Source organism: Cajanus cajan, chromosome 6 (assembly GCF_000230855.2).
Source record: "Cajanus cajan strain Asha chromosome 6, NIPB_CcT2T_4, whole genome shotgun sequence".
NCBI lineage: Eukaryota > Viridiplantae > Streptophyta > Magnoliopsida > Fabales > Fabaceae > Cajanus > Cajanus cajan.
The window spans coordinates 40,090,376-40,106,890 of NC_138522.1; the positions used below are offsets into that span (position 1 = coordinate 40,090,376).

A 16,515-nucleotide genomic window follows, 5' to 3' on the forward strand; every position below is an offset into this window, starting at 1 on the left:
AATCTCCTTAAGTAAGTATGTTCAAAAGTAAAGTTTTATGATTGGAAGTAATGTTAAATTCGCGTCATGAAAAATGTAAACTTGAACTTAATCTTGTATCATATGTCAACTCATAATGACACATGCAAATATTAACATTTATAATATATATAAAAAGTAATAGTCTAATTTGATGTACATATTATTTAGACAATTTTATTTGTGAATTTTTAATAATAAAAATAATATTAAAAATTAATTACCTTTAAAACACAAAACCTTAAAGTTTGAGAATGAAGCGTATCACTAATTAATCTAACAAAAGATAATTTTTAAACACTTTTATTAAAATAAGAAATAATTATTAAATCAGAAACTTTTATATTCTATAATAAGTTTTTAATTAATTATTTCAAGAGTAAGAAACAAAGTTGGGCCTCCAAGCCCGGGAAGTATGAGTGCATGGTGGTGTTGTGAAGAAATGAGTTGGAAGTGAAAGCAGAAGCAGTTGTTCCTCCTCACCATGACTTCTGCTCCTTCGAAACTCTACGCAGGTTCTCTCAACTCTCTCAATCGTTCACCAGTCAATCTCTTATCACCATTCACCCCTCTCTGTGTTCGTTGCAGATGACGTGAGTCTCCTCGTGGTCACGCTAGACACCAATCCCTTCTTCTGGAGCACTTTCCCCTTCCCCTTCGCCGACTTCCTCTCTCAAGTAACACACCCTAACCCTAACCCTAACCCTAACCCTAATTCCCTTTCCAATCTCAAACCTCTCTCCTTCCTCTCCAGGTACTCGCCTTTCTCAACTCCATCTTGCTCCTCGGCCAGCTCAACCAGGTCATCGTCATCGCCACCGGATGCAACTCCTGCGGCTACGTTTTCGATTCCACCTCCGACAAGAACCACGGTTCCACCACCGGAACAATGCCCGCGCTTTATTCCAATTTGCTTCACAATCTCGACCAGTTCGTCGCTAGGGACCAGCAATTAGCGTCGCCTCACACACCGGGAACTGTTCCTTCTTCGCTCCTGTCGGGCTCCTTGTCCATGGCGCTTTGTTGTATCCTTCTCGCTCTTCATTGGATTTTCGCAGTGAAATTCAAAACGCCTCGTTTTAACTATTAGGGCTTTTGATTGAATCATCTGTTTCACCTTTGACTGGTTTTTGTTTGACCTGATTGGGTTATCAGATATACAGAGAGCTTTTCGTTCTGGACCCATGCCTCCTCAGCCTCGGGTAAGTGTAGATGTTAGTCAACGATTGTTGACTTTTGCCTTTTCTTCCATCAATGAGCATCCTTTTGGGTTGAAATTAGAGTTTGAAAATGCAATGCGTGTCCTGTCTGTCGTCTAATGCTGGTTTTGCGGGTTTATGGCGCTTTGAAGCTATCTTTATTGTCGTCTCGTGTCTTTGAATTCATTGATGCTAAATATTGTGTTTAGTATTTCATAATTTACATATACTATTATTTTGTTTGCTTGCTTGTAAAACGGGTAAACATAAAGATTTTGTGTCCTCTATAAACTATTCTATGGGTCAAAATTGATCGGATGCTCCATGGTTGATTTTTGAACTGGTTTAAAATGGAAATGACTTTTGCAAACTCCTTAGTGGAAATTCGTTTACATGGTCGGTCTCATGTTTGTTTTTAATATATATTGGCTGTTGATTTGTTATAGGAATCCATTATTTTCAGCTGATTTGCCTTTTTTATTTTTCTTTTTGTTGTGGCTTCTTTCAAATTTATCGATTTTAAATAATTGCTTTTTGACTTACTGATTTATGAACAGATTTTATGTTTGCAAGGTGCTACTGATGGACCAGAACAGTATGTTACGCATTCTATTTACATTTTATATATTTAAATATTGCATTGACCTTTCAGTTCAAATCACACCTCTTATCCTTTTCAGGTACGTGGCAATCATGAATGCCATATTCTCTGCACAGCATTCTGTGGTATTTACTGAATCTTCACTTTGCTTTTCTTCTTTCAATTTTGGTTTTTTTCTTGTCAACACAGTTAGGTAGTCAGTCAATTTTTAGCAATATATTTGCATGACTAACACATGAAGATTGTTTGTATTTTTACGTGTAACTAATATTTTTATATTGTAGGTTCCTATAGATTCTTGTTATATTGGTTCGAACAATTCTGCATTCCTCCAGCAGGTAGTTAAATACACAGATTCATATTGAATGAGTTGGTATTGCATTGGCAGAATTTGTTTTATTGACTCTAGTCATTTCTTTCTGTGTTATGAATGATAGGCTTCATACATAACCGGTGGAATATATTACAAGCCTCCCCAATTGGACGGGCTTTATCAATATCTTTCTGTAAGCTTGTGTTCTAGTTGACTGTTTTGAAGAATTGGTGTGACCTGCGATATAGTTTATTTTTTTGCTCACAGTCAGTGGTCTCTGTAATTTTTATCATTTAGAAAGCCATGACCACCACATAATGGCTTTTCCCCAAAACCCATTGTTATGTTTGATTGATACCAAAATTGTCCACGTTTTCCCCTTTATTGAAATTTGAATCGAGCTATGCTTTATGGAGTATATTATTCTCCTGATTCTGGATGACAGGAAAAATGGACCATAAATTGATGCATAATTGCATAGAAGTGTGTCACTATATTGAAAGACCATACTGTGACTTGAATACATTTTCTATTGCATTACTAGTTAACCTGATGAGGAACCTAAGTATATATTAACGTGGTTGGAATTAAGTTTAACATTCTTCAAATTCTTCCTCTTAAATTAAAAAATTGTTTAGCAACCTTGGCCTTGCATATAATTCAATATTCTTTGGAACCAATTTGCATGTATAATATACAACTTAAAAGATTTGATTGTCACTGATGGTGATTGGTGAGAGCAAGACAATATATATTACCGATACTGGTGTTCATAAACTCAAATCTTGCATATGCCCTACAATTAGATAGACTAAAATCTTGCATATGGCCTGTGACAAAGGAATAGATGAGTTATCATATATATTATTTTAATCACATTCAGGTTATTTATCTTTCAAATTTTATTTTTGACACTAATCTAACCTTGTGTATGCAGACAGTGTTTGCAACTGATTTGCATTCACGTGCATTTTTACGGCTTCCTAAATCCGTGGGTGTGGATTTTCGTGCCTCGTAAGTTTTTCTTTTACTGTTTTAGATTTCTTATTTTCATTCCTTTTCCCTCTCTGTTTCTTCCCCTCCTGGAAAACTACAAACATTTGAACTATAACCTAGCAATCATTAAACTTGATTTTTTCTCCAATTGGTCCCTTTTTCTTCCCTTTCAAACTATGGCTTTGTTCTTAGTGCATATTTGAATTCACATTGGATCATCGAAAATTTCATTGAATTACTTGCTGACGTGATTTTGGGTAAAGGTTCGCATGTTTGATCTCACATTAAGGAAAAGGAATTGATTATGTGTCCAAATTGATTTTTAGTTGAAACAACTTTAGGTAGTTTTTTGCATTGGATAAAAAAAAGTTATACTGAGTTTTGCTATTAGATTTTATATAATAGAATTATTGAAACATAAACCACTTTACTTCAAAATCAATTTCGTTTGGAATCTATTTCGCAAATGCTCACCCAAACACATTTATTGCCTCTGCATGGTGGAAACATCAAATTTTATTTTTCAAGATAAAATTGTTTGTCCTGCGAGGTCTTTTGAAGTAACTCATGGGTGATTGATATGAAACATATTTATGCCATGCATTATTGAGCTATCATTTCCTCTTGCAAGGTATAGGATTGGAGTCCAACATTGGAAGTATGGGATTCTGGTGAACCACAAGGTTCTTATCACATTGACAGTCCATGTTTAGTGAACCACAATTTATGCAATCAGTAACCCAACTTCTAAAGCCTAAATTCACTAAATATAGAAACATGATTACCTAAGGCTCACTTTCAGATATCTCCTCCATATAAATTAGTATAATGTTAAATGAATTTGTAATGGATTTTATATGTAATGTAGTCTTAGTGGATTTATACAAGTTGCGTGATGTGAAGCTCTTCCGTTGCTGGAAATTTTCTTCTGTTTAAATAGAAATTATGGGACCTGCACCTTGATAAATTGTATGAAATGTGCAGGTGCTTCTGCCATAAGCAAACAATTGACATGGGCTATGTATGTTCTGTGTGCTTATCCATATTCTGCGAGCATCATGATAAGTGTTCAACCTGTGGGTAAGTATTTATTTCTCTAACTTATTGTGATCATCTGTCATTCTGTTTCTATAAGCTTCTCCATTCAATATGCTTCAAAATTCAAACGAGTGTTTGCAAATTCGTTAACCTTTGCAGAAATCCCTCTCACAATTGTATGCAGTATGCTTATATTAATTTATCATCAGACTACTTACTCTAATGATAATTTGATACAATTATCAGTTTCTCTCTAGCTGAATTTTATAGCCATAGGTGAAAGATACCGTATCTAATTTAGGAGTTAGCATGTCCAGAAGAAAAGCTATAAGATGAGCTAGACAATGGCTACTGAACCAGATGAAGTTTTCAGCCCTTTATTTGGATAATCTCATGATGATACCCTACACAGCCCCAACATTCCCATTTTGTCCTTTTACAGATTTTGTTCATTGTTCTGTATGATAATGTTCCAGCATATGCATTTCTACATGTTAACCCACATGCCATATTGGCTACTAAGTTTAAAATTTTCATCATATATAAACTTGTCTATGAATTCAATTGTAATTTTTTTTTTAATTTATAAAATTTAGCCACATATATTTTGCCACTAGATCTCTACTTCTGAATGAATGTCTTCGTGATATTTGCTTTTCATTCATTTTTTTTTAATTTATAAAATTTAGCCACATATATTTATTATCCCTGACAATGTATTTTAAATGTATATATATAGAAAAAAAAAAGTGAAAAGCAGACCTACAGTAGTATATGATGAATCGTTGCATATTCGCTTGTTTGGTAATTTGCAAATAAAATAGAACCGGGTCGATCTTTGTTTGAAGTTTCACATTTTTTGTAACTCTAGCATGTTATCTAAAATGGAGAAACATAAATGTGAATGCATATTGGATGGAAACACGAGTGACCAACCTATGATTGGTTTCAGCATTCAGGATGGTAGCCATTATTATTGAGGCCTCAGTTGTTGAATGGAAACTTGGTCAGTTGATGCTGCATTATTATCATTTACCTATGTTAATTATTTTGTGTCTTTGCACTTCCTGCAGGTCTGTATTTGGCCAGGCTCAACTAGATGCCTCAGCAGCCGACCGGAAAAGAAAGGCTTGATACATTATATTGCCTCTGATTGAGTGCGTAACATATTGTCATATATATCAAGAGAGCTGATCGATTAAAGTTCTCTTCATACATACATGTAGCATAATTAAATTTTGGCGTCAAATTTCTTTTTCGTCTGCCTTGTTGGGGGAACTGAAGTTTGTTATGGGAATTATTGTAGGCCTATAAAAGTCAGCAGCGTCATGATAGTTTCGTTAATTATTTTGCACGATCTCTCCATATTGAGGCTGCATAACAGGCATTTTTTCTGGAAGTTTCATTCCTTTTGAAATTTCTGATTTGCATTATGTTCACATGGTCGACTGAGCTCTTTTCTTTAATAGCATCTGTTCCTTTCTGATGAGCTATTGTGGAATTTTGTTGTTGTATCGGAGAAGGCCTACATGGCTCAATTAAAAGATGTCTATTGTCTTTCATACTAAAAAAGAAGTGTCTAATGATAGCTAAAAGACAAATGTCGAGTCTGCAATCCGAATCAATTTTTTAGTTTCTTGATGTTTTGCATATATAAAGAAGTAATCAAAAAATAAAACTTTTAATAAAACAATTGAAAACAATTTATTTTTTGTTTTATCAAATACGAAAGCAGTGAACTATATTATAATTTGAAGTTAAACCCATTTTCAAATTCCTTAAAAAATTCAGGAAGAATTTATATTGTATAAGTGTTCTAAGTTAAAATTATTATTGAAGTTAAATTTTACTAATAGGGTGCTCCAAAGAAGTAAATAAATACAAGCATGTATTTAATTTTGTTATGACATGGAGGACTATCTTTAGAGAATTTCAATGATTGTCAAGTTTAGAATATTCATGAGTGTAACATGTTTATCTTAATTTTAAAATAATAGTGGGTCAAGTATGTTCACATCTTGTATTTTATGGTGGCAATTTCACAAATCTTGACATCATTGTCTTTATCTCTATTTTGTGATATCTCTATTTTGTGATATAACTTCAAATAGTTGATTTGACACTCACATTAGTTGGTTAATCGATGACCTATCATAACTATATATAATTTTTTAGCCTTGAGTGTTAAGGTTTGAAGAGACTTGGGATGAAAAGGTCAGATGACTATTTATAAAGATTGTACAAAGTTCCTCAGCTTCAAGTGTTAATAGCATGTTTGGATATACATTTTTTTTAATGTAACGGTGATTTTTCACTTTTTGATGCAAAATTTTAGAATTAATAAGAGCGTTACTTTCACTAAAATAGGCGTTTAGACATTTTTAATGTCAAATCAAACAGACACTAAGTGGTGAAGAAGCTTGGAATGAAAAGGTTAGTTAGTTATCTGTCACAATGATACATAGTCTTTTAGCCTTAAGTTCTAAGGCATGAAGAGGCTTGGGATGAAAAGGTCAATTGAGTATCTATCATGATGGTACACAACTCCCCTGTCTTAAATGCTAAGACGTAAAGAGAATTAGATAAAAAGGTTGCTCATCCATCTCTCATGATAATACTCAACCCTCTAAGCTTCAAGCATTAAGGCACACAAAGGCTTGGGATGATAAGGTCAGTGAGCCACCTATTATGATAGTATACATCTCCTCAACTTTAAGCATTAAGTCATGGAGAGACTTAGGTTGAAGAGGTCAGTTGACCAACTACCACAACATTACAAAACCCTTAGCCTTAAACACAAAGTGCAAATAGGCTTGAGACGAGTATTTGATCACTAAGACATGCAGTAACATAATATTTTTCTTCTAATCAGTTTATGAAAGTCACAAATAAAATTTTTGAAGTAAAAAATTTAACCAACTTGTCAAGCTAATGAAAGTGAGAAAACTCAACTAAATAAAGTATCTCTAGTAAGTGAGTGGTTGATAAACGATCGAGTGAAATACAAAACATGAAATTTGAAAAGCCATAAATACCATGCTTAAAACAAGGAGTAATCATTGATCCTTGAATTGATCGACCTTAAAACACTTGATGTGTTAAAGTTGACCTTAGAACACTCATGCTAATTGATGTGTTAAAGTTGACCTTAAAACACTCATGCTAAGACTAAGTTAATTAACCTTAAAACACTTGTTGTGTTAAGGCTAAGTTGGTCAACCTTGAAATACTTGTCCTGCTAAGGGCTAAGTCAATTGATCATAAAACACACATCATTTTAAGCAAAAATGTTGTTGTAAACCTTAAAACACTTGCCATACTAAGAGCTAAGTCAACCAACCTTAAAGCACTTGATATGCTAAGGTAAAATATTGTTGTAGACCCTATAACACTTGTTGTGCTAAGGATTATATTTAGTTGACCTTAATTTACTCATTATGCTAAAGGTATCTATTGAAGTAGACCTTAAAACACTCGCCATGCTATGTGTTATACTCAATCAACCTTAAAACACTTGTGTGCTAAGAAATGTTAATGTAGACCTTAAATGATACACAATAGATGTAATGAATGATTTGAATGTTATTTTATTATAATAGCTTGATCATCCATCGTATGGTAACAATTATTGAAATAATAAAAGTGGAAAAACATCATAATATTAATGTATGACTAATTAGCTTTTATTCAAAATAACAATGCATGATATATACATCTAATTGGTGTTCTTTGTTTACTTTCATTTTCTCTTCTTGTCTAACTATATGTACATTTCTCTCTCTTTTGACATTTAGTAACACATTGATATTCATGTATCTTTATTTTTTTGTATATCTGTTTCTCTCTAAGCACATTGATGTCCACACATCTCTTTGAGTCTCTAATAACATTCATATCTGTGCATTATTTGAAAATGATATCCGAACTTAGTTTTTCAATTTCTTAAAGAAAAGAGAAAAAATTCTTTTATAAAATACTTGACAATTGACCCTTTAGAACAAATTTTAATGCATACAAAATTCTATAAAATTTAAAAAATTACACAAAAAATCATATAGGATTAGAGACTTAATTACAATATAAAAAATCATACATAAATTGAAATAATTTAAAAATGTACCTTTGAACATCCACAAATATATAATACGAATTATAAATTTTATTTTCTTCGACAAATGGATGAATGAATAAACTATATAAATAAAGAAAAATGAAAAATATATCTTTTCCATTTCATTTCACGGAAAGTTATAATATTTCAAGAATAAGTAAACAAATATTTTTCTTTAAAAAAAGTAAAAAATATTTTGTTAAAATTAAAGGTTTATTCTTGATAAAAAAATTAATTTTACGTGAATATAATTATATAAGTGATAGGAACAAAAACATTGATTTTGAAGCCTAGCCTGGATTTATATACTTTAAGAACATTTTTCCTAAATGTTATATTTTTTTTAAGCTTTTAACTTTTTTTCCCAACAATTAGTAATGCAAGTACAAACTTATCTATTTTGTTATAATATTGTGCTTTTAAGTACCGTGTATCGTATCATAATATTTAAAGTTAAATAAAATTTAAAAAGTTTAATATTGAAATAAAAGAAGTTTTTATAATTATTTTTGAGTTAATCACCTATACATTGTTGGTGTAAAATTTTTTTAAACCGACAATCAATCAAATTTTTTATTAATACCATATCAGTTGCTTATTTAATAAAATAAAAATAAAATAAAATAATCTAAAAAAATCTAATTGGTTGTCGGTGTAAAATTTTTTTACATTGACAGTGTATTAGTGATTAACTCATTATTTTATGTAAAATATTTAAAATACATAAGATTACAAAAAGACACTTTTATTTAATTTAAACTAATCTAAATTTTAAAATAATCAAGAATGACACGTGTTATTTTTTTTAACACATTGAGAGCTTAAGTCAAAATTTTATAATTATGTAATATATATATAAATTTTAAAACGAAAAGTAATTCAAACGTAACAACACTTGAAATCCGGAGGGAAAAAATTGCCATACGAAAGCATATTTTAAAACAACTCATATAAAAATATAAAAAGGTGGAGGTTTTGAAAAAAAAGAAAAAACGAAGTTATAACATAAAAAATCCAAAATATTAATTTGAGAGTCAAAGCATGTAATTGGTTAATGAAATAATAATTGTATCATCATCATAAGGAAATTAGTAGAAAATAGAAAAATAATAAATGGGGAGGAAAATTTGATAATTATTAGTGACAGAGGAGGTGTGCATTCGGAACAGAGCACCAGAGGGAGTGTGTGAAAGTGTACCCTAATTTGAAATACATGCAATTTCACGCCAATTAGCGAAGAAGATTTGTGTTTGTGAGTGAGTCATGGCGGAAGAGAGCGAGGGGAAGAACATTGAGGCCCAAATCGAAACCGCTATGCGCTCTCGCGTCTCTCACTTCAAGGAACAATCCGAGTAACTATTTTCTCTTTCTCTTCAACTTCTTCTTCTTCGTTCCCATTATTCTTAAATCTTAACTACTGCTCTTTCTTTTTCGCTTCTCAATGCAGCTCTTTGACTTTCGAGGGTGTTCGTCGGTTGCTCGAGAAAGACCTCGGGTTGGAGGAGTACGCTTTGGACGTGCACAAGAGATTTATCAAGCAATGTTTAATCACGGTACTCTCTCCCCCAATTTCAAACCCCTAATTTCAACCTACTTAGTATGCGTAAGTGCTAGTTACTAGGGCATCACGCCGAAATAAGACTTTTTTTGCGTTATAGTGTTCTTGTTCAATGCATTCAATTACCAACCCTAAGTCCTCAAGGAGTAATATCTTAAACATAACAATTAGGAGCGCTCTGAACTCACATTTTTCTTTTGAATCTTACTGTTCAAAGTCACGTGTACTGTTGGTTTAACGTTTGGTTGATGACTGAATTGATTGTAAATGACAATATGAAGCACGACTCTGCATTTACTTGGATTTTAAGAGGGGCGGTTGTTCTCTTTTTTCAACCGGGGACCTCAATGTGTTACGTTATGTCTAGCCGCTTTAAGTGTAATTGACAAGTGTATGGTGTTGAATAGGTTATCTACTATTACTGTTTCTGCTTGGATTTTATGAGGGACAATTGTTCCCTTTATTTAACCAGGACGTCAATGTGATATCATGTCTAGCCAGATTTATGTATGATTAATAGAAGTTATGTTTAATTGGCAAGTGTATGGTGTTGAATCGATTATCTACTATCACAGTATTACTACTATTGTTTGTGACTGGTGATGATAACAATTTGCTCTATAATATATTTGTGTTGCGTTTGGTTTAATTTTATGAATTCTGATGTCATGAAGAATGCTTGGTTTTTTGCTTATGTGTCTATATCAATTTGTGTTTTTCTTTTACTTCATTGCTGGCAGTGCTTAGAAGGGGTCGGTGATGATGATGGCCCAAAGATATCAGGGAAGGCAGGGGAAAAAAGTGCTAGTACACAGGAGTCTGAAGGACTGAAAGAAGAATCTGAATCAAAAGATGTGAAGGATTCTCGCCCTGAAGATGAGGAGAAAATGGAAGACTCTCCAGTGTTAGGTCTTCTCAAAGAACAAAAAAGGGTTAAACATGAAACCAAGGATGATAAAGGCAATGGAACCAAAGTAGTTCTGAATGAGGCCCTAATTAAGAAAGCTGTTAGAAAAAGATCTCCATACATCAAGGCTAATGCAGAGTATGCTGCTGATTCTCTTAATTATTTATCATTCTGACCTCTCTTTATGACAATGCACATGTTCTTCATGTGCTCACCTTTAATTAATTTATTCACATAATCTGATTCATTGGCTATAATTCTTAAGGTATGACACAGGGTGCTTTTTTCCACTTGTTAATTTCAGGAGTGTCACTATGGCTGGTCTTCGTCGACTATTGGAGGAAGATCTTAAACTTGAAAAGTTTACTCTTGATCCCTATAAGAAGTTTATAAGTCAACAGCTTGATGAGGTGAGTGAAAAACATGTCATTCATGTTCATAAGAAGCACAAAAACATGTTATCTGATGCTTAGCATGTCTTTGTTAAATGTGAAGGTATTAGCATCTTCTGAAGTTAAGGGACCTTCAAAGAATGCTAAGAAAGTTGTTAAGAAAACACCTGATACCAAAGTAACTAAAAAGGTCAGCAACGAAGAAAACTCTGATAGTTCAGATAAGGAGACTGATGAGGAAGAGAGTCAGGAAGATGAAGTTAAACCTAAAAAAAAGATTGTTCCAAAAGGCAAGATGCAGACTTCTGTCCGACCTAAAAAGCGTAAAGGAGAGGAGACTGATCTATCCAGTAAGAAAAGGGTCAAGCCTACAAAAGCAGCCTCAGAAGACAATAGTGATGCAGAAGATAATGGGAAAAACTCTGAAGATGATCAGTCTGATTCATCACCAGAGAAACCTTCCAAGGTAATAATAAATTATTGACTTATGCTGATTGCAAATAGGAAATGTGTGGTATAAGTTGAAAAGTTATGGCCATAGCCATAGTTATATAACAATCACGATCTTTTAGCTGAATAACAACTCTGTATATTATGAAGGTTGTCCTTTTGTGTGAAATTCCATGAAGCTGTCCTCTACATTTTTTTGGGGTCAATTTCTATATGTTAGATGTATGAGGTATATTTCATTGGATTATATCTTTCTTTTTTCCCCTGAATTACAGAAGAAAGAAGTTTCAACTCCTGTGTACGGTAAACGTGTGGAGCACTTAAAGTCTGTTATTAAAGCATGTGGGATGAGGTAATTTTCTTTTTTGCATTCCTTTTTATGATCCTAGATCGTTATTCATGATGATAGTTTGATATTTTATATTTCTATCAGTGTTCCTCCTGCAATTTACAAAAAAGTCAAGCAAGTGCCTGAAAACAAACGGGAAGGGCAGCTAATTAAGGAGTTGGAGGAAATACTTTCTAGAGAAGGATTGTCTTCAAATCCATCTGAAAAGGGTGAGCCCATGTTTATTAGTATTCCATCTTCCTTGGATATTAGCTGCAATATTTCATCTTAATACATGGTAGTAGAGTCAGGATTCAAATTATGAATCGGTAGGCCAATTTTCAGAATTGCAAGTCAAACTGTATTGTGAATCACGAGATTCATGATCAGTTATAAAACATGGCATATAAGACTAAGACATATACAAGCACAAATTCTTGATTATTGACTAAAAAAATAATTCTAGTAGCATATATATATATATGTATGTATGTATGTATGTTATATCCCGAATGCGATGATAGTCTATCGCTTATAGCTTTTAAGTGCAGCTCATACCTATATTGTTCGTGCTCCTCCCCTGGGGATTATTCACTTGATTCATTTAGTCTTCTTCCCCTAGGCGGTAGTTCCAATCCTTTCCCTCTGGGAGAGCACCACACACACACATATTAGCAATTTGAAGTCAAATAGCTATATAGTGACATAAGTTTTATACAAAGAAAGATCAAAATCATAACAGTCACAAGGCTAGAAAAACAATGGCTGCCAAAGAAAATTATAAAAATGGCCTGTTCCCTTGTTTTACCTGTTTTTCAAAAAAAAAAAAAAAATCATTTTTAGGGGGTGTGACCTAGTTGTGCCTGAATCACATGAATCATGTGCAGGATGTGATTCATGTGAGTCAAGCGATTCATCTATGATTGAACCACAAAAACCATTTGATGCATGATTTGTATCGCTTGCATGTATCATATTGTGAATCATATGATTCATCTATGATTGAAGCACAAAATCCAATGACGAATGATTTGTATCACTCGCATGTATCATATCGTGAATCTATGATACCCATAACATTGTCCTGACGTATTTCCTTTGTTGAAGGAGCCCTTGGAGCTTTTGTTATTAACTGTGCCCAAATCCAATTATCTTTCATACAACCTAGACTATTGAAACCTTTGTTAGTTTTAACTTGATCGTTGTCTAGTTCTGAATAATTTTTGAGATTTGAGAAACTAAACTTGTGATGTGAGTATAATATCTTTTTTGATCAGTAATGTGAGTATAATATAAACGTAATTAAGTTGTTCCATAATTTGTTCTTTCTTTAAAAAGAATTAATCTACATGGCATCTTTTGGGCCTTGACTTCATTCAGTGTGTATATTACGGAGTGAAAACTTAGCATCACAAATTGAAAATAAAATTTTGACATCTCTATTGATATATGTTGTTTTCCTTGTAAAAGTATCGTTCTATATTGTTGGAATTTGATAGCACCGTTTTAAGTAGTTTAGTCTCAGATAATGCTGGCTGTATGGTGGGGGTATAATTGTATGGAAAAATAAAAATATGAGTATCTGAAACTAGATGGAAGGTAATGTAATTTCAGTCAACCTCATTAGGGTTGGATTATTGAGCTGCGGATGTGGCAGCCTTTGATTTGATTTCGTTGTCACCATTATTTTCATTTAATGGCGCCTATTTCCCTTTTCTTATGTTTTCTCATTTACTCAGAAATCAAGGAAGTAAAAAGGAAGAAGGCTAGAGCCAAAGAACTTGAGGGTATTGATTTAAGCAATATTGTATCAAGTTCACGTAGAAGGTCAACAACTAGTTTTGCATCTCCTCCACCTCCCAAGCCGAAGGTTCCAGTTGAAACTAGTGGCAATGATGCTGAAGGTGATAATAATGAAAATGATGATGAAGATGACGATAATGAAGATGATGAAGATGAGGAAGAGGATATTAGTGATGATGATGGAAGTCAGAGTGAAGAATTCAATGATGGTATGTCTGTTTAAATTTTAAAATATGTCAAGGTTTTTGCTTTGTTTACATTCTATTGGCTATACCACAAATTATAGATTCGGGAATCATGTTTTCTTTGGTGCTTTTTGCAGTGGTTAAGTAGTTTGTTAATATTAATAATAATAAACTGCTTTGATAGGGTCGAAACATGATAATAGGTATCAAACGATTTCAACATTTATAGCATTGGGCGTAGCCCTTGTAACTTTAAGTTCCATTTTGATCTATCTGCTGCCGACAATAATATTTAAAATCTCAGGATATTAGTTATTACTGAATTTCGAGAATGTCCTTGTATTCTGGGACACTTGGATTTAGCTAGGCATTGATTGGTAACCCAGGATTCTGGATATGCTAAACACAACACATACAATGGCATCTAATCACAGCACAGCTAAAGAATCTTTGGTTTGAATACTCTTGGAAAATAAATTGTTTTCAAGATTTTCCCTTAATTTTCTGTTGTGATGGGTAATGAAAGATTTTGGGTGCATTCTTGCATTTCATTTTCCTCGATCTTTTCGTATACTGTTGCCCAATTCCTTGTTGGGTTATGTTTTAAATATTAATTATTTCTTAATAAAATAAAAAGGAAAAGGTGAGCTGCGCTTGGTGCACAGCTTTTTGTGAAGCAATTTTACGGAGTACACATATTATACTGTCTGATGAATCATCTTCTCTATGACAACACGTGTTACTTCGATTTTTGCTTTTCAGGGAAGTGATTGTCCTTACATTCTCTCATTTATTATGCAGATGAAGAGGACAGTGATTGAACTCGGGCAGATTTCACAATAATTAAGGCGATTTTTTTTACGATTAATTAGGAGGTCATGGTGTATAATATAATGTCTTGTAACGTGTTTTGCTCTTTTGCTCTTTTATCTTCTGTTCCAAATATATGTATGTGGAAATGGCCAGTACTTGTTGCTAATGCTAGTTGCATAATTATTGTTTTAGTTTCTTCCTTGGTCCGTTGATAGGAACTTTCGATGTGACAGCATTGGTTTAAATGTAGTATATTTTGTTTCCCCTAGGAAACAAGTTTACCGTTGGATAGCCCCGTTTCTACCATAAGTGGCAGCATGCATGTTCGTCTGTTGAAATTTATGTCAAATTAGAGCGTTCTGTTTAACTTGCTTATAACTCTACACTGAGCTAAACCTGAGATGAAAGTGCATTGTTTAAAGCATTGGATTAGTTTGAAACGGAGTGCATAAAATTTTGCTTTTTTCTTCTATTTAAAACCACCTTTTTTCATTAAGAAATATCTTGTTTAATTTCGAATTTAGACCTCAAATTTACCCAGACAGTCAAAATCCGATTATATAGGTCGACTTCATTGGATTTGTTTACTTTTTGGGTTGGAAGAAGGGGAGATTTTGATATAGACTGGGCCGTTATAGCGTTATTTCTCGTACGTGTTATGATTCTAGACCATGGAAATTGCCTTTAATCGACAAAATTTGTTTTTGAATGATCTTCGGTCGGATTCTACGTTGGGTAATCGTTTTCAAAAAATCAATGAAAAACTGACCATTGTACATTGTATATACTGGGCCTCAAAATAAAATCTTATAGGGACAGAAAAGAGTTATTATTAATATAAATTTCATGTAAAAATGATTATTATGTACCTAGTTTTTGGCATGCATTTATTTTAATTTTGTTGATACATCTAGGTTGTCACTAGTTAACTTCATTATAAGAGAATCTCTAACTGAGGAAATGGGATAGCGAGAGCTTCATTATCCAAGTTTGAATAAAAGTAGGACGGCAAAATCATGTATTTTTGCCTCAAACACTTGTGATTGTGTTATCAGACTTCCGACTTCACTTTTTGTACACGATGTTCCAAGAATAGTTTTTCATGGGTTTAATGATTTAGTTGGCCATTTCTCTTAATTTTAATTCTTATAGGTCCAAGTTGTAGTTCTTAATCATCTAAAATCAAGCAAATTTTGGAATCCAACACTCTTAAATTGTAACCTAATGAAGTAATAAACTTATTTGATCAATCCATATCATTTTCCTAATAGATTATAATACTTTATGGCACAATGTTGAAGGAAAGATAAAAGTAGTTAAATCCGATAAAAAGAGTTAAGAAAAACAAATAATCTGTAGAATATTAAAGCACTTGAAGTACACTTTTTGACTCAATTAGGAAAGCTTGAAGGATCATTCATTGCTCTTCCTTTCTTCATTAGTTCGTAATGGGGTCCCTCTTGATCTATTATTTCTCTGTCATGCTCTATAACTAAATATGTAGTTAGAGTTTTGTTGTGGATATGTATTGAATGAATTTTTTTGGATAACGATATGTATTGAATGAATGATTTGTTAATGTTATCTTTTTTATTTATTTATAATTATTATTTTAATTTTGAGAAATGTTCCTTCTTGCATAATGCTTATTTGGCGTGGTTAGACATGGATTGATTGCAACTATACATTTGAATTGAGATTGTTTTTGAATAAGCTAAATAATGTGTAAATTTGTTGATTTATTAAATCTAGTAATAAACGGTAATTTTATGTGGTTTTGCTAAATCCTTCAGTAACTCCTAA

At 32.7% G+C, this 16,515-nt stretch overlaps 2 protein-coding genes across 4 annotated transcripts; both read left to right on the forward strand.

The window, feature by feature from the left end:
* Nucleotides 1-382: 382 nt before the first annotated feature.
* LOC109809285 (basal transcription factor complex subunit-like protein) lies at nucleotides 383-5,604 on the forward strand. 2 transcript variants are annotated; one of them, XM_020372541.3, is made up of 11 exons: nucleotides 383-533; nucleotides 607-695; nucleotides 773-1,043; nucleotides 1,174-1,220; nucleotides 1,775-1,812; nucleotides 1,898-1,943; nucleotides 2,103-2,156; nucleotides 2,256-2,324; nucleotides 3,069-3,145; nucleotides 4,112-4,207; nucleotides 5,239-5,604. In XM_020372541.3, exons 1-11 carry the CDS (start codon nucleotides 503-505, stop codon nucleotides 5,297-5,299), a joined length of 879 nt encoding a protein of 292 aa, XP_020228130.1. In that variant the 5' UTR covers nucleotides 383-502; the 3' UTR covers nucleotides 5,300-5,604. The 2 variants fall into 2 exon arrangements, with proteins under 2 accessions (XP_020228130.1, XP_020228131.1); XM_020372542.3 differs by having other exon boundaries at nucleotides 3,073-3,145.
* Nucleotides 5,605-9,405: 3,801 nt separating this feature from the next.
* On the forward strand, nucleotides 9,406-15,003 carry LOC109808235 (DNA ligase). Of its 2 annotated transcripts, none has more exons than XM_020371137.3 (9): nucleotides 9,406-9,628; nucleotides 9,724-9,829; nucleotides 10,575-10,879; nucleotides 11,046-11,151; nucleotides 11,237-11,599; nucleotides 11,859-11,935; nucleotides 12,017-12,141; nucleotides 13,651-13,923; nucleotides 14,662-15,003. In XM_020371137.3, the coding sequence occupies exons 1-9, from the start codon at nucleotides 9,540-9,542 to the stop codon at nucleotides 14,667-14,669; spliced, it is 1,452 nt and encodes a 483-aa protein (XP_020226726.1). In that variant the 5' UTR covers nucleotides 9,406-9,539; the 3' UTR covers nucleotides 14,670-15,003. The 2 variants fall into 2 exon arrangements, with proteins under 2 accessions (XP_020226726.1, XP_020226725.1); XM_020371136.3 differs by having other exon boundaries at nucleotides 9,407-9,628; nucleotides 14,701-15,003.
* Nucleotides 15,004-16,515: the final 1,512 nt, after the last annotated feature.